The sequence below is a fragment of the Coffea arabica genome, chromosome 10c (assembly GCF_036785885.1).
Source record: "Coffea arabica cultivar ET-39 chromosome 10c, Coffea Arabica ET-39 HiFi, whole genome shotgun sequence".
Lineage (NCBI taxonomy): Eukaryota > Viridiplantae > Streptophyta > Magnoliopsida > Gentianales > Rubiaceae > Coffea > Coffea arabica.
The window spans coordinates 1,878,976-1,901,599 of NC_092329.1; the positions used below are offsets into that span (position 1 = coordinate 1,878,976).

The following is a 22,624-nucleotide window of genomic DNA, read 5'->3' on the forward strand; positions in this document are numbered from 1 at the left end:
CAGAATCAATCGAGGAAATTGGGAGATTTTAAATAGGAACGGGGGCGTTGGCGAGGGGTACACAAATAGAAAGTTAAAATGTTTGTTGATTTTACTGCGTTAATTTCTTCAAATTTCTTTTTTCGTTCTTATGGTGAAATACCTGAGCACAGCCTGTACACCATCAATTGTGTAGTCTCAACAAAATTTGACTGTATCATCAAGGTAAAAAATGAAAAAACACAAATACTTTTATTAGTTGAAAATTTTCTCCTTTTTCCACAAATACTTTTCCAATAGATCACATCAAATTGTTACACAAATCTTTCTATAAAACTTCTAAAAATAGCAATTCAAATGAAAATTTTTCTACACAGGTTTTCTTCAAGTTAACGTGTAGAATTGGATCCTTTTTTTTTTTTTGTAAATAAATATTACCAATTGAGAATACCTGATCTACTTCCTAAGAAGTTTTAATTGAATTGTTTAAACCCTCGCTACCCGCTCCCATTGAATTAATAATGCAATGATGCATATATATATGATTTAACTTCACATAGAGCTTTGGAAGAAACGATAACTTCGATTTCCACTCTGTTATATAACATTTGTGGATCTAATAGCATGTTCAGATAATTCGTACATTTTTGTCATATTCAAATTATATCACCGATAAGCCCCCGCGTGAATGGTCCAGCGGCAGCGCCTCTCACCAGTGACCCTTGAGGTCACAAGTTCGAATCTCTGCTACGCTGGATTTCTCCGCGCACTTAACGTGTTCGGGTCGGGTTGGACGCCGGGTCCGGACCGCAGGGGATTAGTCGGGCCCCGTAAGGATTGACCCGGACACCTCTGTGTCGACCAAAAAAAAAAAAATTTTATATCACCGATAATGTGTTGTTAGCCACAATAATGTACATTAGTCATGGGTGAATTAGTACTAACTGATAAATTTAGTTTGCATCAATTTCTTGCTCATCCACTTTTTTCAATACTAATAATGGTTGATGATTTTTTATATGACATGTATCCCTAAATCTCTTGCATGTATCAATCTAAAAAATCTTAACAAAACTAGTGCTTTTAATAGAGTAGTTACCCTATATGCAAACTTATAAATACATTTGTCTTCTTGTCATACAATAATAGAAACAAAATTTGGTTTCGTTTATACCAAAATTATACACTATTTATTCACAGTTAAAACATTATTTCAAATTTATTGTGAATAACTCTATTGATTAATGATTAGTTAGTTTATTACCCGTGCATTATGTGGTCTTGTGATTTTTTGAAATGCTCAAGCACATAAATAAACCTTTTACATTTTTTCTATTTAGGGCTTTCTTTAGGTAAATGTTTAGGCTTAGCGCAATAAATTTTCGTATTACATTTTTTTTTATCCATAAATCTTGCCATTTGTTAATTTTTATTTAATAAAAAATATTTGGATACTGAAGACCAATAATCATTTAGAGGCCTCTTGATAGGTTCATATCTTCCATTTTTTTTGTTAATTATGTAATAAACATACTTAATCACTGCTATAGGCAACCAAAAAAAAAGGAATTACTGTAAAAACAACTTAATTCGTATATAGAAAAACATGAACTTTCAGTCTAGTCGTATGCACGGGACATTGTGAGCTATTAGTTTTTCCCATTGGTACTTTTTTTAAAAACTAATTGACGAGTTTTGATAAAAATATATATACAGGGAAAATCGTTCAAAACGTTCCTCACATTTCATAAAATGATTTTTTTCGCCCCTCACTTTTAAAAGTATAATTTTACGTCCCTTACAAATTCACATTGGTCAAATTTGGTCCCTACTTAGGTTTTACGACTGATTTTTTGCTGAAATTCATCGCGTGTCTTACATGTGATCATTTTTTAATGACAAAATTGTCGAATTAAAATTTACATAATTTATCTATAGTCTCTTATATTTCACAAAACGAATTATTTCATCCCTCACATTTTACAAAATAATTTTTTTCATCTTTCACATTTCATAAAATAAATTTTTTCATCCCTCATTGATCATGTGTACGAATATTTTTTTTAAAATCCATGTATATATTTATTTGATTTTATTTGAACAGTACGAATAACATGTAATATATCTATATTTAATTTCACCTAAACAGATTAATTGTAGTCATATATATGCTATTCAATAGAGAGATATATATATATATAGGTTTAAATCTAATAAATTTGTTTTAAACCCACATATATATATATCTATTTGAATTTACCATGAACATGAGTGAAAAACTAACAATTTTTTAAAAACCCCTGTATATATCTATTTTAATTTTACCTGAACAGTACGTTCAAACAAAAATCAAATAGAGATATATTACATGTTATTCGTATTATTCAAGCGAAATCAAATATATATATATATGAGTTAAAAAAATTATTTGTACACATGATTAATGAGAATGAAATAATTCATTTTGTGAAATGTGATAAACAGAAAAAATTCATTTTGTAAAGTGTGAGGAACTATGGATTGAATTATGTAACTTTTGATTTGATAATTTTGTTCTTGAAAAATGATCATGTGCATGGCACATGGTGAATTCCGGCAAAAAACTAGTTGAAAACCTATATAGAGACCAAATATGACCAATGTGAGTTTGTAAGGGACGTAAAAGTATACTTTTAAAAGTAAGAGATAAAAAAAGTCATTTTACAAAATATGAAAGACGTTGTGAATGATTTCAATAATTATAAAGCTTAGGTTGCGAGTATAGCGAAGATAACTTGTTCAAAAGCAAGAACCCAAAAACTCGTGTTAATCCTTCACATATGAATATTCTATTTGTGATGAATGAAAAGGAAAAATCATTCAAAATATCCATCACATTTCGTCAAATGAATTTTATTATCATTTACTTTTAAAATAATAATTTTATGTTTCTTACAAATTCAAAATAGCAAAACTTGATATCAACACGAGTTCCTGGCCATTTTTTAGCCAAAAGTCACCAAGTAATTCACATATAATTATTTTTTTTTATGTACAAAAAGTTCAGGTTCCACGTTTTTTGTGAGAAAAAATGAATATAGATTGAGTCAAATTTCACCTTTTTAGTGGAAAAAAAAAAGAATATGGTTTGAATTGAATCTTGCTTTTTTTCAGAAACAAAAATAATAAATGGAATCTAACCTTTTTTTTTTTTATGAAAATGACCATGTATAGATCATGTGATGGATTTAGGGTAAAATGTAGTTAAAAATCGAAGTTGGAACAAAAAATTACTAACTTGATTTTGTAAGAGACATAAAATTGTCATTTTAAAAGTGAATGATGAAAAATTTCATTTGGCATAATATGATGGATATTTTAAACAAATTTCCTTAATAAAATTCTTATGTCAATGAAATTATCTTTTATAGCTTTATATGATTCTTGGAAATTCTAAATAGCGTGGCATCGAGTTTTTTTCCCAACTCCAATCTTGAGAGTTTTTCTTCCTTAAGGCTATAGCTTTAACATTCTTGATTCATCCACCAAAATCTCTAAAATTGTTCCTTGTCTTTTCCCCTCTATTTCCTATTTAAAATTCCAAAGTTTGGAAAAACTGGCATTGTTTCCCATCTTTCTTCTATTCTTCCCAATTCCATAATTTTGAGACTAGCTATTAATTCAGGAGTTGAGAAAAGGTAAAGCAAAAAAAGACAAGGCAAAGAAAGTAGAGAAGAGCGAGTAATGCACAAAAAGGGGGAAAAATGATGAGAAGATAATTGAAGTGATGAATTGGTAGCAACAGAATTTTATTTTTTTAAAGACAAAATACAACCAATGAGAAGTGTTAAAATGTCAAATGTACATATATAAATTTAGATTGGATGGAGTGACTGGCAAAGAAAAAATAAAAAGATGGGGAGGACTTGTACTTCTTTTGTTTTGGAGTCTTAAGTGGAAAAAAAAGGGAAAGATAAGAGAAAGATAGGACTGAATAATTTTTAAAAATAAAGGTCTCTCGGAGGTATATGGAACGATAGTCGAAACAAATCTTCCAAACTTTTTCTTAAAGTGCACAATATCTCCTTGAAAGATTAATAAACACATTGCTGATACTCAAAATATTGAAAATCACTTTTTTTAATATTTCACGCTTCAAAACTACTTCAAAATTTAATTATTCTCTTACTTTCTCTCTCTCCGTTTTTCCCCCAATAAACTATCTATTCTTTTATGTTGGATAAAATACCAAAATTCATTTGGAAACCTACAATTTAAATTATTGCGCTTGTAATCAAAGTAAGATCATTATTTTTTTTCGTTAGATTGGTCAAACCTGAATAATCAAATCTTTCAAATAAAATTACTATAACTAGTGCTTGAGGACACATCCAATGTGTGTGCAACAAATAAAAAAAATTAAAATGGTTAGAATATTTTTTGTTAGAAAGTAGTGTTTTCAAAAGGGTTCAACTGTGCCAAAAATTTGTTTTGGTATGATAGGAAAATGATAGTTTGTTTTGGAAAAATGGCACACAATTTCAACAATTGTCAAAATATGGAGTAATTTTGGGAAAGTAGGTAGCTCAAATGATATAATTGTCTAGGAAAATAAGGGTATATTTTGTAGTATATTAAGTGATATGCTTTGTTCATATCAATCCCTCTATCTTGCTTTATATATAGTATAAGATATTACAAAATCACCTCCCAGTTTAAGGCTAACATAATATTCAAAAGGAAAAAAATTTGAGGGCAAACAGTACTTTTAAAAAATTATGAGTTAACAATGAAATTATAGGAAAAGCTTAGGTTGTGTTTGGATTGCATTTTCCGTCATTTTTCATGGAAAAAATACTGTAGCGATTTGATATATTTGAGGAAAAAATGTGATAGGGAAATGTGATCACGGAAAACGACAATATTTTCCGACGGAAACAAGCAATCCAAGTATGGCCTTATATTTGCCTCATTTCCAATGCTATTTGTTGGTCTGTAATCAATACAGTAAAAAAATATATATTTGTATTTTGATTTGTTCTTGCTTTTTTATTAAGTGGTAAAATAAGTATAAATTTTTTATTACAATGATAGTAGTTCAATAATATTTTTTTTTATCAAAAGTACAATAATACCTACTATATCTTATATTAATTTGTAATTTTTCTCTCGATCTCGAACTTGAACTCGATTTCAAAGGTTTCCAAGCTCCATGCAGCGCTCAAAGTGCTCCAATTAGTCAGTTACCCGCCTAAATTAGCCAATTAAAATAGTTTCCCGCCAAAGAAAGAAAATACTCCTCCTCTAATGAGCGACAGACTCAATAGCAAAGACCAGCGAAAAGGAGAAGAAGCCATTGTCGTACTCCAAAGCCCTAAATCAAACCAATCAATTCTCATTCCTTCACTCGGACTTGGCATGAATCCACAATACACTTTTAGTGCTTGATGAGGAGTGGACTGTGGAGTAAAATTCACAGCTAAAAAACAAAGGAAAAAACTATGAAGGAGACCAAGTGTTCACCTCCAACCCCACTCACAACCCAGCCAATAAACCCTAACCCTAATTCCTGTAAAAGCACCAAAAATGTGATCCACATTGGGGGGATTCAAGTGGAATTCCCTTACCAGCCATACGGTACCCAACTGGCCTTCATGAATCGCGTCATTTCCACGCTCGATCGCGCTCGACGGGACGGTCGCTGTCACGCTCTTCTCGAGTCACCCACCGGTACCGGAAAATCGCTCTCCCTTCTTTGCTCCTCTCTCGCTTGGCAGCAGAATTTCAAGTCCAGAAATCTTCAAGCCGCCAATCTTTCCTGCTCTGATTCCAAGCCCAACCCGGAAGCCATCAACGATCCTATTAACTTCGGTGGCGGATTTGTCCCCGAAACCCAGCCTTTATCTGGTGCGTTGCTGCAATCTTCTTGTGTTAACAATTACCCTTTGAGTTTTTCATTGCTCCATTTGGGAAAAAAGTGCACTTTTGAGCTTCTACCTTAGAAGGATGATCCTGTTGCTATTTATTTTTGATCGTTATCACAACTTTCGGGGAATGCAGAAACTGGAGGCTCAGCAGCTGTAAATGGCAAGAATAAGAAGAAACAATCGGTGCCCACCATATTTTACGCTTCGTAAGCTTCAACTCGCTAATCTTTTTCGGGCTCTGTTATTAAAGGAACCCCAACATATACCACTTTTACTTCTTCTGCCTGTACAGCTGCTTCTTGGACTTAAACTCTTGAGTTTTTCACTATATAGTTGCCTGTGGTTTTGGAAAAGGTGTTTTTAGCTAAGATGCTTTGAAAGGATTACTGTTCGAGTTGTCTTTAACCTTCCAGGCGGACGCATTCACAAATACGTCAAGTGATCCAGGAGTACAGGAAAACTACTTACCGTGTCCCCATGGCAGTTTTGGTGGGTGTCCCTGTTCTCAAAGAAAAGTATATTTTTTGAAGTTGCCTGAAATGCCTTGGACTGCAATTCTTAATTTTTTTTAATCTCGTGTAAAAGATGGTACTACATGTTATTGGCGTGTATGCCCTAGTAGATTTTGAAGATTCATCTTAAATGATTAAAATTGGTGGTTTGTGAACTGCAGTACCAGTTTCATCGTGGTTTTTTGTTTTAAAGTGGGAGGAGAGGTGATTGGAATACAGATTTTTGGTCACAGATTTTCAGTTGTTTATTTGTGTATTGAAATGTAGTAAGAAAATTTCAGACTATTGGCATTGTCAATAGCACTTCCTAACAGGTCTGCTTTGGTCCACATGCTATTTTGTATAAATGCTGGCTTAGTTCTTGGCCACTGATTGCCTTTGTCCATTTGCCAGGCATCAAGGAGACATTACTGCACAAACATGAATCTACGTGGAACTGCTAATATTGACGAGCAGTGGTGATTCACTAACCTTGAAAAAAGCAGTTCTGTCCTTTTTATTTATTTTGCTAATGTAAATCTGAAAAATTCCAGTAAGCTGCTGTTGAAGGATACAGAAATTGGCTGCTCAGAATTCAAGTAGGTTATTTCTTATTGCACCACTATTTCTCCATGCCAACAATGCATTTCTATAATTTGGAGGTTTGCCGGCTTTCTTCCTCCACAGGAATGTGCATAAGGTCAAAGGTCATCCGTCTCTCCAGAAAGGAGGTTGCCATGAGGTCCATGATATTGAAGACCTTGTTAAAGTTGGAGAAATTGTGAAAGGTTATTCCTTGTCCAATAATTTTTAGTATATAAAAGTTGCAGTTAATGCAGTTTACTAACTATTTTACAATGTCCAGGTTGTTCATATTTTGCAGCACGGTCAATTGCAGAAGATGCAGAATTAGTATTTTGCCCTTACAACTATATCATTTGTCCAATTATTAGGAAAGCGATGGAAGTCGACATTGAGGGGGCCATTATCATTCTCGATGAAGCTCAGTAAGTGTTAATCATTTATCTGGTCGACAATAATTGTTTTATACAAAGAGGTGGTTATTTGAAAGTTCACTGCCATGGCTGCGGGGTTGAGAAAATTCTTCTTGAACAAGTTCATTATTGAGGCCCAGTTACCTAGTTTTAGAGTCTTATGGGGGATGGCAAATATAAGTGTGTACCTTTTCAGTTGAGCATCAGAATGGATGGTTTTTTTTTAAAGCTTTAACAAATAGTGCAACGTGAAGTGCTTTGTATGTTAATTATTTTCATTGTTGACCATTTTATGCATCTGATTGTTGTTACGTATTCCAGTAATATAGAGGACATTGCTCGTGATGCTGGCAGCATTGATGTTGAAGAAGATGTTTTGCTCCGTAAGTGCAAGCTAATGCCTTTTGTTTCTTAAGCTTTGATCCTCACTTATTATTTTACATACTTTGGAAGAGTTACAGACGGAACTGCAACAACTCAGGCTCACTGATCCTATGACATATCAGCCTTTGCTGGAAATGATTCAGGTAATATATTTATCCTGTACTTTTCAATTTGAGGCTCAAATTCTGTTAACAGCTGTTCATAATTTTTCATTTTCATAGGACATCTTGAATTGGATTGATCGGAGGAAAAGTACTTTAGAGAAGCGTGAATTTCAGCATTATTTTTCTTGGTAGGTTATGTAATTAGTATGTTTTGACTTTTGTTGCAATTATGTATAATATTAAGCCTCTGCTTCTTTTTAGCTTAGTAGTGATACTCTTTTATCATAATTCCACTGAAACTGGTTAAGTAGGGGATTTGGTCAAAATATTGATGAGCTTAGACATATTGAAGCTTGAACTGCACATTGTTAACCGAGTGAACGAAAATAATGAAGTATTTATTATATGAAATCTGCTCTGTTTTCTTTCCCCCAAGAAGTTCTTGTATATTTATTTTAATCTATTACTTTAGTTGGACTGGTGATAAGGCTTTAATGGAGCTGGAGGATGCTAATGTAACACAAAAGTGCTTCCCGATACTAAAGGAATGTGCAACCAAGGTAATCTTTGTAAAAATCTGATGATTTTATGTTGTAGTCTCTACCTTTTGAGTCTCTTTGCAGTTGTTTTAAAATTCCTATCCCTTTCATTTTGATCATATCTGTGTATGGTACATCCTCAGTTATATGTTCCTGCAGGCAATTAAAGCTGCTTCTGATGCTGAGCCTGAATTAGCTTGTTTAAGTGGCATATCAGCAACAGTGTTGGAAGGTATATGCTATTCAACAATCTTTATTTGACTGATCTGATCATATTTCTAATCTTCTGTTGTCTTCGTTACAGGATTGTTCTCTTCATTTACTTTCTTCTTTTCTGGAAATGGGCTTCACGTAAATGATTATCTCCTTGCATTACAAAGATATGTCAAAAGAGATGGTGGTTAGTGGTTAATATCATTCTTTTATTTTATTGTCATGGCCTGTTGCCGTCTTCATTATATTGTCTTGGCTACTCAACTATTAGAATAGCAACAATGCAACTGATGTCTAAATTTGAGGAAGTGCTTGAAGAGTAGAGTGGTCAAACTAGTAACATTGGTTTTGTAAGGTGATAATTTAGGCCATTTGCTTGTGTAAAACTGTCATAATACTGCAAAAGGGACATCATCGAATTTCTTGGAGTTGGGTGGTTTAGTGTGGAATTCTTAACAAAGCCTCTGGTCTTCTGGACATAGTAGAGATTTAAGTATAAATGTAACACGTAGTAAGTCTACTGAGACTTTATACGGAAGTCAATCTCCTGAGATTTTAATGAGAAACTCATGTTTTGATGCATGTGGCTTTTTATGTCTATTACAACAAAGCTTCTTTGGAATGGCTATTTCTGATGGCACTTACCATTTGTAATGGACACAGTCAATTCTGCTGGTGGTTGGACACATTCTTTGAATTTGTGGTGCTTGAATCCATCTGTAGTCTTCAAAGGCATTGCTGATGTGTCTCTGTCAGTGATTTTAACATCAGGGTAAGCACAATTGGCGGTAAATTCAACTGCTTCTTGAGGCATTACTTCTAGTCTAGTTCTAATTTACCCAGTTAAAGGTCTTTGATCTTTCCTAGTTGTCCTAAAAGTCAACTGCTTGTTAATGTCGCACAATTTTCACAACCTTCTAGGCATTCTAACATTGTGACTGTACATAATCATTCTTTGTTCTTGTAACATCTTGACAATTTTCTCTAAATATGGTCTCAGTATACAGGACTAATTAAGGTAATTTCTTTTTTACTACTCAGAAAGAAGGATAATTTTGTAATTTTTTAAATCTTTCCACTGTTGGTTTAATGTGTCAATAAACATATGAGCTTGAATTTGTCATATGTTTCCACTGTTGGTTTAAATCTTTCCACTGTTGGTTTAAGTCCTTTTCTTTGTTTTTCCTTATTAATGATACTTTTTACAGGACTCTATCACCTATGAACTCCTTTTCATCTGAACTTGGTATTCAATTTGCAACTTGCTTGGAAGCTCCACATGTCATAGAGACTGAGACACAAGTAAGTACTTTATGCAATGTCTTTTGGCTTCTTGTTTAAAGTTGTTCCTTCAGATAAATAGTTGCCTTGTCATTTCTGTGCTGCAGATATGGGCAAGTGTAATTTCTAGGGGTCCACAAGATTATCCACTAAATGCAAGCTACAGGACAGCAGACACATATGCTTTCCAGGTAAAATCTGACATTGAAGCTTCTATGTGCCTATTTGGGAATCATCTTCTGTCTTGAATATTTGAATGAGATGCTACTATAATTTCTGTGAAGGATGCGGTTGGCATGTCCTTAGAAGAAATATGCAAGATTGCTCCGGGTGGTTGTCTTGTATTCTTCCCTAGCTATAAGCTGATGGAAAAATTATGCAGTCGCTGGCAAGAAACTGGTCAATGGTCTAAATTGAATGCACAGAAATCTCTCTTTGTTGGTAATATATACTGTGTTGTAGTACTTGATTTTTCCATCAATATATGGACAATTATACAGTCACCTTGGAGACATTCCTTTTTATCGTTCCCCTTTTACTGTTTGGTGCAAAATTAAATTGACTTAGACTCCTATTTGGGTAACAAAGGGAATATTAATATGTATGCTACCATGCTTTTTCCCTTGTAACTTTGGTATTCCTTTCAGAGCCAAGAGGGGGAAGTCAGGATGGCCTTGAACCAGTTTTGGAGGGCTATTATAATTCCATTCATCAGAAAAGTAAACCTTTGACTGGAAGAAAGAGAAGATGTAAGAAGTTGGATGTTACTAATGGCGAGAGAACAGAATCATCACAGACTGCTAATGGAGGAGCTGCTTTTCTTGCTGTTTGTCGGGGAAAGGTTTGTTGTGCTGACATTGTCTCTAATTTTATCTTCAACTCATACATACTACTTATCCCCAAAAAAAAAGTATAAAGATGATAAAGTTTAAATATATCTAAAATGTAGGTAATACTTCCCCTCTTTTCCATGAATCTGGAGCTGAAACTTGGACAGTTTTGTTACTCTCTATCTTTAGGGTAATAATTTTGATATGCTAAATTGTAGCAAATACTTGTTAGGACCCATTTTTACATTACCACTTCTAGGAAAATAGGATGTCCAAAACATTAATGGTTCACATTTTCCATGATTGGCTATACTCCTTCAAATTTGAATACTACCCTGAATGGCTATATTTCTCCAAATTTGGATACTAGTTAATCTAAACTCTAGCATAAGATGGTTTTCTTTGGTAAGTTAAGTTTTCTCCTGTGTCTTGGAATGTTACAAGGTGCCCCTTCTATGTCGATATTGCCAACGTTCTTTTGATTTAGTAGAATGAAACATAGGATCTAATTGATTTCACCATCCAACATTGAGTTTCTGTTTTCTTTTGTATGTTAGATGATAGCATGTTCTTTTTGTGCTGTTACTCAATCTTGTTTATAAGGGTGAAGGGACATTTATCTAATAATGCAGGGAATTCTATTACATTCCTTTTGATGATTGTTTTCAGTTTGTCTTAATGTTGGAATGGTTAAATAGTTGGAGAATTGTGTAGGTAGTTAATACGAGAATAAGTAGGACGATTTTTCCGCAACGGATAAAGTTTGAGCCTTTTTAATTATCCATGGATAGAGAAATTGAATATTCATGTTAATAGACTTTATCCTGATTGAACTGAAGAGCTCTGCAGGTATGTAACCTTCTAGGACTTGTCTTGCATGGTCTATGTCATTGGATTTTATTGACAATGTTCCATCAAAATCATATAATGGACCTCCTAGTTGATTTTGCTAATGAAATGGGTTTCACCATACACTTTATATTTTGGTTCTTAATTATAAAATGAATTGTGCAGATATCTGAAGGCATTGACTTCTCTGATGACTATGCTCGAGTGGTTGTATCCTTTCCTTTCTCCATATCTCTTAGCTGTTGCAGTCTAATAATCACAACTGTGAAAGACTTACATACTTTGTTTCACTGAAAAAGGGTTCCTAAATGCTATAGTCTGATCTTGCATTTGTTTTCTTGTTCACGAGTTATTTCTTAACTAGCTCAGGTAATTGTTGGCATTCCCTTCCCAAACATGTAAGGATCATCTTTTTTCAAATCAATTAGTGAAGTTATATGCATTTTTTCTGAATCACAAATATCTTGGTGATTGAATATCAGCCATGACATTCAAGTTGCCCAAAAGAAGAAATTCAACGATATGTATAGGTTGTCCAAAAACCTCCTGAGTGGGAATGAGTGGTACTGTAATCAAGCTTTCCGAGCCCTCAACCAGGCTACAGGTACTTTCATTACTACTATTGTACAATACTATGATGCATAATATTTCTTGTGGGCATAATCTGAAATTTTTAGAAAGACAAATTTGCTTAACATGCACTAGACATTTAATCACTGTTTTCAGCCATGTGGTTGATTTGCAGCACCGTTTACTATTGGAGAATACAAATGTTTACCTTCATGGCTTATTAGTGTATTTTTCAATATGCCTTTATTATGTTTAAGTCTTTTCATAGGCAATTACCCTCTCTGTCCCATTAAAAGTGTCATACTTTCCTTTTTGGTCTGTCCCAAAATTATTGTCACTTACCAAAATTGGCAAAGAAAACTTTTTCCCATTTCCGTCTCATGCCCCCAAATATAACTCACTCTTTTAATCTTTTGCTGGGCACAAGAATGCACTAATCAAGTACAAAGACTGCCTTTTCTGGCTTGTGAGCCTCACATTAAATGCACACACTCTGAAAAACAATGTGGGAACATTCCTAAAGCGTGGGTGCCACATATCTTTTCAACACTATCATTTTTCTTGCATACAACACGTGTTAATGTATAGAAGCTGAAGTAGGGTATTTCTGGAACTAATACCAAATTCATTTGAAATTGTTGCATTGTTGAAAAAAGCATGAATCCCGAAGTGCAAGGAACATTTTTGGGACGGAGGAAGTATATGTTTAAGCTTTAAGTTGAATTTGTTACTTGTACTTTTTTGGGCACTTCGGTTAACCTAAAATATCTATTTCATTGTGTAGGACGTTGCATAAGACACAGATATGACTATGGAGCTATCATCTTATTAGGTACTTGTATTTCTCTTTTCTTACATGTATAAAGTACGTGTGTTTCAATAGGGCTTATAATTGTATAACAAAATAACTACTTGATTCTTTTGGATTGCACCCTCTTGTTGCCTTGTAACAAGATTATCACTTTCTGAAAAAGGAAAGTTAGCTTGCTTTTGCATTACAGAAGTGTGTTTTATGTTAACTAGTAAATTAAAATAGTAAAGTGATTGATTAATTTTTTGGGGGGTTGAGACATTTTTCCCTTTTTCTTGTCCATGGAATAAGGTGTCTGTTGTTTTCAAGGTCGAGAAATCTACATTAGAAAAAAAAATCTGTTCAATTTGTATATCTGGCACAACCACACACACAACAAATGTGACTTCAACATTGTGTATTGAATATAGTGTCTGGTATGGGGATACATTTCTCAAGCAGGAAAAGATAATAAAATATGTGTGTTTCGATAGGCTCGTCATTGTATAAGAAAATAACTACTCGATTCTTTTGGGTTGCACCCTCTTGTTGCCTCGTAACAAGATTGTCACTTTCTGAAAAAGGAAAGTTAGCTTGCTTTTGCATTACAGAAGTGTGTTTTATGTTAACTAGTAAATTTAAATAGTAAAGTGACTGCTTAATTCTTTGGGGGGTTGAGACATTTTTCCCTTTTTCTTTTCCATGGAATAAGAGCATCTGTTGTTTTCATGGTCGAGGGATCTACATTAGAAAAAAAAAAATCTCCTCAATTTGTATATCAGGCACAACTGCACACAACAAATGTGACATCAACATTGTGTATTGAATATAGTGTCTGGTGTGGGGATACATTTCTCAAGCAGGAAAAGATTCAGTTAATATCTGATTAGTAATTAATGTATTGCCAGAGAGACCAGAGGAAGGTACAACTTGATAATGAATTGAAGTTAGTTTCTCGTTTCTTTGCGATACCATTGAATAGAGAGCTTTTATTTGCCTTCAGTTTAGTACTTGAAAGTTGTATTGGAGCTAAATCTTTTCATCCTGTCTTATGATTTCCATAAAGTTGTGTTAGATATAGTTGTTTGGTTATTTCCAGGATGAACATGACCTTTTTGCTTGCAGATGAGCGCCTGTGTGAAGAAAGGAACAGAGCACACATTTCAAAGTGGTTTAGGAAATCCATTAGACAGTATGATAACTTTGAAAGATCCATGGAGGAGTTAAAATCATTTTTCAGAGATGCAAAGGTGAAATATACTTTGAGAGTGAGGGTAACATAAGTTTGATTATGTGATTACTGAATCTGATATCATGCAGGATCGTGTTGGGAAGGTAGTTAAGTCTCCACAAAGTTCTGACCTTCGGGTTGAAGATACTCTCATGGTTAAGAACAAGGTGATTTCTACGAAAAAGTCTCAGAGTGAAAGGCCATTCAAGAGATCTGAGCTGAAAATATCTGGTCATTCCTTGGCATCTGAAAATTCTTCTTCCTTGTACCCATCTGTAAGCTATGGCATAAATCACAAATTTAGCCAAAAGATTCCTGATGTGGAAGGATTGCTATCAACGGATGGGAGAGATATTGCTGGCTGCAGAGAGTACATTGACCTGGAGTGTGACACTCAGAAACACTGCAGGTGAAATATGCAACACATTAACATGACACATTTTATACTCTTTGCAACTAGATGACAACTGGTTTTGATTGTTTTTTCTGGTTTTTTACTCTTGAAAAGATAACACGAATTGTGCTGTCCAATACTGCTAGATGTTTTGTCTGCTTATGTTGCATTGCAAACAGCATCTAGAATGATGGTCATGCCTTTTTTATTGGCTCTAATAACTGGATTTAATCAGGATGAAAAGTTGATTTTCCGTCAATACATTATAAGAATAAACCAAAAGATTTGAAAATCATTGTTCATATGTCAGGAAATTTGTAATTTCTCACTTCTTCATGGATGGGCTATATCTAGTTTTTAAAAATGGATAAATTTCTCTCTCTATATGCTTAATTGGAATCTTCACTATAAATACAACACCTGTACTAATGGAATTAAGGCTTTTGCAGGTTGTCCATGAGTGCATCAACAATGCTATCACCTGTTGATCCTGATATAACAATTGTTAGGGAAACTCCTGGTGTAATTGGCTTTGACGCTATAGCAACTTCTGAAGTCATTTCGATAAATGAAGACTCCAGCTTGACAGCTGTCCCACTGTCCAGTGAGATTCCAGATAATTTTTCCCGCAGTCCTGTATCTTTAGTGAATTCAAGTCTGGCTTTTAAATCCACTTGTTTGCTGGCAACTCCTGAAAGAACTAATAATGACAGACTGAATGTACGAGTACCAGAGATGGAGTCACCATACAATTTGAGTGCCAATTCATTTTCCCTTAAAAGGAGAAAATCGATGTGTTCATCATCTGACCGTATACAGAAAGTAGAATTTGGCTCTCCCGTTTCTAGAACTCCTGATTCTGTCAGCTTCATGGTGAGCTCAATAACAAAAGTAGATCCAGAAAAAAGAAATGGAATTGATTCTCAGATGCTCAATTTGAACAAGGAAAATGGCAGATTTTTTCAGCCATCATCATTTAATGATACTGGAACATCATGTGCTCCTGATCCCACAGCGGTCAAGAGACTGCAAATCTTTTGTTCAGTGTGCAAAAATCCTTTGGGACTTCCTGAAAATAATCTGTGTGTTGCGTCCACTCTAACATCCTGTTCCAAAATTTACTTGAGATCTCTTCTGAGGGAGAAGTTGGAGAGTTCAGATGTATGTTCCTCAAGTATACCAGTTCTGGTAACTGATAAGTCATCAGTTGATCAGCAGTTCTTTGAGAGAAACAATGAAGCTGCTCCAGCAGGACCAGTAGAGGGTATTTGGTGCAAAGCAGATGGTTGTGTATTTAGTACAATTTTCTGCCCATTCTGTTTGGATAGCACCACTTGTCTTGGCGTACAAGTCATGGCCACGGATGCATCCAATGTGTGTTTACAAAATAAGGTGATAAAGATTGTCATCTTATACTTTGTGCTGGTGGAAAAACATTTTTTCTAACTATTTTCTGTTGTACAGGTATTGTTGTTTTCTGACCTTCTAGAGATTAAAAGTCCTACCGCATCAATAACCAAGGTAAGGTTCTCACCCAGGAATTATACATTTTCTCTTCTTTCTAAAAATAGCATTTCTCTTTGGGTAACATTTCATGGTGCATGTGGATGTACGTGTATTTATAATTTTATTGTGAACATATGCAAATGCTTACGCAGAACAGCTAGGAATATGGGAAAGAACTGGTAGTTATTGAAAATCAGATCTAAATTATACACAAATTTTCAGATTTTTTTTGGGTGCAAGAATAGTGAAAAAGAAATTGAGGTTAAGATTGTAGGATAATGTGGAGCAGCCTTTTTTTTTTTTTAAGGAGGATAATCATCTAGAAATTTTTAGAAGTAACTAAGGTGAAAAAAATCCAATGCTTGATTTTGCTACACAAGTAAATGGAGTTGATTAAAATGCTTTATCTTTTGGTGTATAATCTGAAAATTTATGAGTATTCAGGACCTTTATTTTTATTTAGTATAGCTCCTTGCGTTGGAGTTGAGTTGTAGATCCTTCTATGTTCTTCTCTGCAAATGAAGGTATTGCAAAAGTGGAATTTTAGTACTACTTAAGATTGCAGATTGCATATAATGCTGGACCTCTTTATGTGGTAGTGGTGTTACACTTCTGCTGGTATTGATTACAATATCAATCAATTTTCTGAAATTATTTGTATAGAATTTCGTGTCTTAGATATCCTGATGATACACGTGTTCGCTTTACTAGCTTATCTTTTTGGCAAAATGAAATTAGAGGTCAGATAGCAGCTCTTGATTACCTGTGATCTCCTCCTATTTACATGCTGCACCTATTTTGTACTAGGAATTATCTTCATCTAATGGCTCATGCACCAGTAAGAGAGCTGGGTTGAATTCCATTGAGAAATACGCTTACATCCCAGAACAAAAGAATTCGGGAGGCTGGAGGACTACAAAATCAAAGGTGAGAACTTCATTTGTCTATATCCTATGATGTTGTTTGGCCAAGATATCATTTTTGACAACTCTAACGTTACAGATGCAACTGCCAAAGAGGGGTCTGCTGTCCACTCCAGAAAGCTAATGTAGATGCAAGATGTGATGTTCTGGTCAACATGTGCAGTGGAGGATTCTTGTCTGGACTAGTTTTGGAAAAATGTATTGGAAGTTGGGGCTGTTCTTGGATAGGCGTTTGAAATTAAGTAGGTGGCAAGTAATGTTTCTCTGAAGAAAAGTTGACCTGCTGCTTAGTTTTGCTGATAGTAAATAACCTTGATGTGTCGTGTTTGTAAAAAATTTATGGCTGATGGGTACTCACAACAGGGTCATGCTAGAACAACATGGTCTTGTGTGTTGTACGACTGTTGCAGATAGCTTAGATATTGGTGGATTCCATTCCATTTGGCAAATGAATTCGTAAAACAGACTTGTTTGAGTCCTAGTTAGGATCGGAAACCACTTTTCCTTTACTAGTTGACAACCGCTATTACTGACTGGTCTTGCTGAAAATGCAGGTAAGTGTTTATTTTTGGGCAACATTGAAATCAGGCATGGGTGTTTTCTTATTGTTTATCGTTTTGCTTTTCGGGTGGGAGCAATCCAATTGAACAAGACTACGTTAATAAAGCGGATGAAATTTTACGAAATTTTTTTTTTACAAAGTGACTGGTTCATGATAAGAATTACTTTTTGGGGTTGTCCTGGGATTTGCAGAAGTTCATTGGACAAGCTACCAATAAAAGGGTTGTTATTTCTTTAATGCAGCTTCTGTCAAATTACTGTAAGATATATTTTTTAAAAAATTAGTTTTTCAAATATAATACAATAGTAATACACAAATAAAAATAATTTAAAAAATATCTCATTCATATAATATATCCGAAACAATTTATAAATACACACAAAAAAACTAAAAAAATAAATTTTTTACCATTTTCTATTTATGGTCACCATCCATTACCCCTTCCTCTTCCTCCTTCCTCACCTCCCTCGAATAGCTAGATCACGACTAGAAGTCGGCAACTTTCTGGTTGCAATCTAGCCGTGACCAAATTGCGGCCTTTGGTCGTGACTAGAGGCCTTGATTTGGTCTCAACCAGATCGAGGGGGGAGGGGAGGGCTGAGGGGTGTGAGAATGGAAAGAGGAGAGGAGGAAGAGGGAAGGGGAAGACGGAGGGGGTGGTGGCGGGAGGAGGAAGGGAGTGGTGACGATGGTGGTTATAGGTGGTAGTATTAATTTTTTAAAAATATCTTAACAATTTTTTTAATTTTAAAAAGTACTCCAAAACATATTCCAAAAATATTACAAAAAACATATTTATAATAAAAATTTTTCATATACAATGCTACAGTAAAATATTTTAAAAACACCTCAAAAAATAACTAATTCAAATGGAGCATATCCAAATCACTCCTATCAAATAAAAAGCGTATCCAAATCAATTAGGAAAAAAAAAACCCACTATAATGTATCACTCTTATCCTAGTTTTCAAGATCCAGACGGCAGCCAATCCAACAAGTTTCGGACCTTTTCTTCAATACAAGCTTTTGCTGTGGTTGAGGTTTGAACTTAAATTTTGCACTCAAGACATGGGCTACACGAAGGGCTGCAGTAGTGTACTCAGAGGCTGCTACTTTGCAGCTAATCACTTCTTGCCCTTTTGCAGCCTTGATCCTCGTTGTCATGCTTAACTACTGCTTCTGACCGTCCTAGAATCTTATTATATTTTGTGAACCCGTGATCTGTGCTTGGTTATCATCGTCCATGTAAGCCGAGGTTGTCGGCACACAACCATATACTGAGCTTTCCCCTAGTTGGGGGAGGCTTGCTGTTTGCCATGGAGTTGCAGAGATTACTAGGCATAGATGGACTTCGACAAAAACATCGACTTGCTCATGTCAAAACTATGTCATGTTCAAATGCTGAACCACATCTAGTAGAGGTTCACAAATTCTAAAACACTTTTTTGTTTCCGGCCTATTCTGAAGTCCAATTAATTTTTAGTAACTGTATTTCTTACAATGAACTTTATCATTAAGGAGGCCTTGAAATTTTTGCCAAGAATAATTCATGATTGAGATTGATTCATTTTACCGCACTAATTAGACCGGCTTCTGTTCAAAACAAGTATTTGCAGATAAAAAGTGTTGCTGTTTGACAATCAGAGTGAAAGCATGACATATAAAATAAAAGAGTTTAGGCTCCACCATAAAATTGAGACATCATAGAAAACAAGAATGTGCTTTCTAACATTTGACGCGGACATCACTACATACGATCCAGCATTTCAACTAATAAATCACAATGAACGTGAGATTCCATGAACTATTGCATCAGCAAATACCACAAGAAAACAGCATTATATTGAATGCTGGTTTAACTAATCACCAGCAGTGTGCCCTAGCGAAAAGCAGCTTAAATGACAGACTCTGCAGCTGCGAAGAGCAAATCCGGGCTGGAGGACAAAACGAAAAAAGAAAAAACCTGTCCTGCTAACAATTGTGCCAGCAATGAGCTTCAATTTTAACTGCAATAACTTCTTATATTCCTAATTACTAAATTTTCAAATAAGGAACCCCTTAAAATTCAAGTACTATTAGTTGTTGCTAACAAACCCAGAAAATTAAGTATGAATCGTCCAGATCTACACTAAAGGCGAAATTCAGAAATGCTATTGACAACATGTCAACTAAAACAGAACAGAACGCAAAATGGCAAACATCCAAAATATTTAAGCCCTTTCATTCAAACTACAAGCGTAAAGGACTAATTACTCCTCAAATGTTGAAGCAGTTACAGTGTTGAATGTCCAGATCTATAAACTACTCCACTTGTCTATCGCTAAATGGGAAGAAAGGTAGGGGTGCAAGATATCCACCAACAATAGAGAATCATCCAAAATGTCCTAAGAAAGGTAAAAAAAAAAATTTACATCAGCATTTAAATACCAAGGGATCCTGATGCAAATGCCATCCACCGTGCCAAAGATCATTCATCATCTTCTTCCTCCTACAGTTGACAGAATATATATTAGTAACAGTCACCGCATTCAGAAGAGCATACCGATCAAATCTTAGGCAGACTGATAAGTAGAACAAACCTCCCCACTGCCTTCCTCATCGTCATCATTAACCTCAGACTTTGACTTATCAGACCCCTCTTCCCCGTGACCACCCTCCTGGTTTTCAATCAATGAGCACCATTCAAAATGTCATGAAGTCAGTTAAAAATTAAAACCAAAATCATCAATACCATCAATTAACAGGAACAGTTGCTCACCAATCTCCTGTTGTACGCCTGCATTTGTCGTTCATAATCCTGCTTTCGCTTCTCTGCCTTGGCAACATAGGGAGCTTTTTCCTGAATTTTCGAAATAAGATCACATTGAAAAGCAACTGTATCACGATCAAATCCATGAGTATGAACAAAGTACTATACATCATAACTTTAATCTTTGGCCCCAAAAAAAAGCATGTAATCTTACTATCAAGTAAATTACCTCATCGGTGAAGGACTTCCATTTATCTCCAGCAGCTTTACCAACCTATATTACTCCAAAAGATCCCAAACCTCATAAGGCATTAGATTTACTAAAAATGAATAAATAAATACACAGAACACAGAGAAATACATCATCTAAAATACTCACAACAGCAACTAATTTGTTGTTTGGATTTTCTTCTTTGAATTGCTTTCTGAACTCTTCCCTGCAACCCATGTTACAGGTACCAGCGATAAGCTCATTAAAATATAATTAAACCAAAAAAAAAGTTAATTCTACCCAAAAAAAAAATAGTAAAAGTTTAAATGAGTTGTCTTTTTTTTGTTTTTTGTGAGAGGGAGGGGGAAGCTGTCGGGTAACTTACATAAAAACGAAGAAGGCGCTAGGAGGCCTCTTAGGTTTGTTAGGATCCTTTGCCTTCTTTTCCCTCTTCTGCTTCCTCTTTTTCACAGAAAGCCTTTCACCCACACCACATAAATCGACCAGAAAAAAAATGGTGAATACAGCAATATATAGATTAAGCAGATAATCCCATACGAATGAGAAAACAACCCTCTATATCAAAACGAACAAAAGAAACGAGGCTTAACACCAATTGGAAAAGAAAAAAGACGAAAAAGGAACTAATTATTTGATTAAAGTAGAAGAAAAGGAAAGAAATATACATATATATATGGCACTTACTTGCTGTCTGGATTTCGGGAATCAGCTTTGGATTTACCACCTTTCATGGTGATCGCGGAAAACAAGAGAAAGTGAAAAAGGAAAATAAATTGAGGGAAAAACTCGAAAATCGAGTGAAATAAACGGAAAAATGGATGAAAACTAATAGTAGAAACCGGAAGCTTTTACGTGCAGCAGTAGCGATGAGAGATTAGGAATTAGGGTAAATGGTGAAGCTAGGGTTTGTGGTTTGCTGGTAAAATACAGAGCCAATTGGGAGGGGGAGGGAAAAGAGGGCCACTTGCTTTGCTGGTACCCCAATCTCACAAATGGTAACCAAATGGAGTATATGAATGAATAAGTTTCCCGGCTTTTGGGGTTTTAGCTTTTAGGCGGGACGTCCAAAATTTCGCACCCCCCCCCCCCGGTCCTCGATCCACATCTTCCTTCCCCTATTTCTATCGGCTTCTCCTATCCTACCACCAGACCAGTGCCACTCATCTTTTTTACATTAACATTCGGCCCATTTTAAGCTTTTTCGAGCCCAAAATGAAAATGGTCCATTTTCGAGTCCACAAGCTCCATCTATGGGACCTGTGACGTTCGAAAAAAGACTTGTGGACTTTAAATACTCGAACTAGTATTAAAGCCCAGCCAGTATCTCAAAAATAAACATCTACTACTGCAAATTATCACATGCAGCAGTGGAAGTGACGGCCTCATCTGACCATCTGAAAGTACGGAGAGGGAATTATTGGTGAGGGTCAGCGCATGCCGTTTTCGTTTTCGGCACCATTACCATTTGTGGGTCTTAGACAAATCCCTTCTTCATCATCAAATCATAAACGAGACAACTTACTGACACCATAGTGTTCTTCCGGTAGAACCTAAAAGGATATTTTGAGACATACACTACTACTACTATTTACATTACATCACATCGTGTGTTTCCTGGTGATCAGGTCGCCGGACCCAAAACTCTGGAGTTGGGTTAACCGTCCCAAAAAGTTAACAGTCATAATTTAGCAACAAAAAAAAAAAAAAAAATTTTTCAAATCACGTCTTATACATCATTTTTACTATCACACGTGAAGTCGATAAAATTTTATTTTATATTTACAAATTATTAAAAATAAATTATATTTTAAATAAAGCGAACTACATTATGTGAGAATAAAACAAAATCGGCTCAAACGATTTTTCTAACAAGATTGTGAGATTAAATTTGAACTAACCACAGGAAGCCCTAAAATTACACTAAACCGCAAGGATATCACTTTTTTCGCACTTAAATTCAACCAAAGTTTAATGGCAGCCAATTTCCCCGTGGGTCGTCAATGTATTAAGCATATGGCTTTGAACAAATCTTAATTGTCCTTTGCTAACCAACCAAAAAAATAAAAGAGCAAAAAAGAAAGAGCAGAATTTAAATC

At 34.9% G+C, this 22,624-nt stretch overlaps 2 protein-coding genes across 3 annotated transcripts; one reads left to right on the forward strand and one right to left on the reverse strand.

Annotated features, from left to right (window-relative positions):
* Positions 1–5,264: 5,264 nt before the first annotated feature.
* On the forward strand, positions 5,265–17,466 carry LOC140016210 (uncharacterized). The gene is made up of 28 exons (XM_072069678.1): positions 5,265–5,865; positions 6,019–6,091; positions 6,299–6,374; positions 6,791–6,855; positions 6,931–6,975; positions 7,064–7,164; positions 7,242–7,383; positions 7,693–7,754; positions 7,825–7,898; positions 7,977–8,047; positions 8,332–8,419; positions 8,558–8,630; positions 8,703–8,798; positions 9,275–9,383; positions 9,820–9,913; positions 10,000–10,083; positions 10,177–10,333; positions 10,540–10,733; positions 11,737–11,781; positions 11,941–11,969; positions 12,054–12,175; positions 12,926–12,973; positions 14,057–14,181; positions 14,252–14,571; positions 15,006–15,948; positions 16,021–16,077; positions 16,870–16,989; positions 17,065–17,466. The coding sequence occupies exons 1-28, from the start codon at positions 5,460–5,462 to the stop codon at positions 17,107–17,109; spliced, it is 3,864 nt and encodes a 1,287-aa protein (XP_071925779.1). The 5' UTR covers positions 5,265–5,459; the 3' UTR covers positions 17,110–17,466.
* A 2,277-nt stretch (positions 17,467–19,743) lies between these two features.
* LOC140016197 (high mobility group B protein 2-like) lies at positions 19,744–21,669 on the reverse strand. 2 transcript variants are annotated; one of them, XM_072069647.1, is made up of 7 exons: positions 21,213–21,669; positions 20,893–20,985; positions 20,676–20,733; positions 20,526–20,570; positions 20,306–20,386; positions 20,127–20,204; positions 19,744–20,035 (listed from the first exon to the last, which is right to left on the reverse strand). In XM_072069647.1, the coding sequence occupies exons 1-7, from the start codon at positions 21,257–21,259 to the stop codon at positions 20,015–20,017; spliced, it is 423 nt and encodes a 140-aa protein (XP_071925748.1). In that variant the 5' UTR covers positions 21,260–21,669; the 3' UTR covers positions 19,744–20,014. The 2 variants fall into 2 exon arrangements, with proteins under 2 accessions (XP_071925748.1, XP_071925749.1); XM_072069648.1 differs by lacking the exons at positions 20,893–20,985; positions 21,213–21,669 and having other exon boundaries at positions 20,676–20,744.
* Positions 21,670–22,624: the final 955 nt, after the last annotated feature.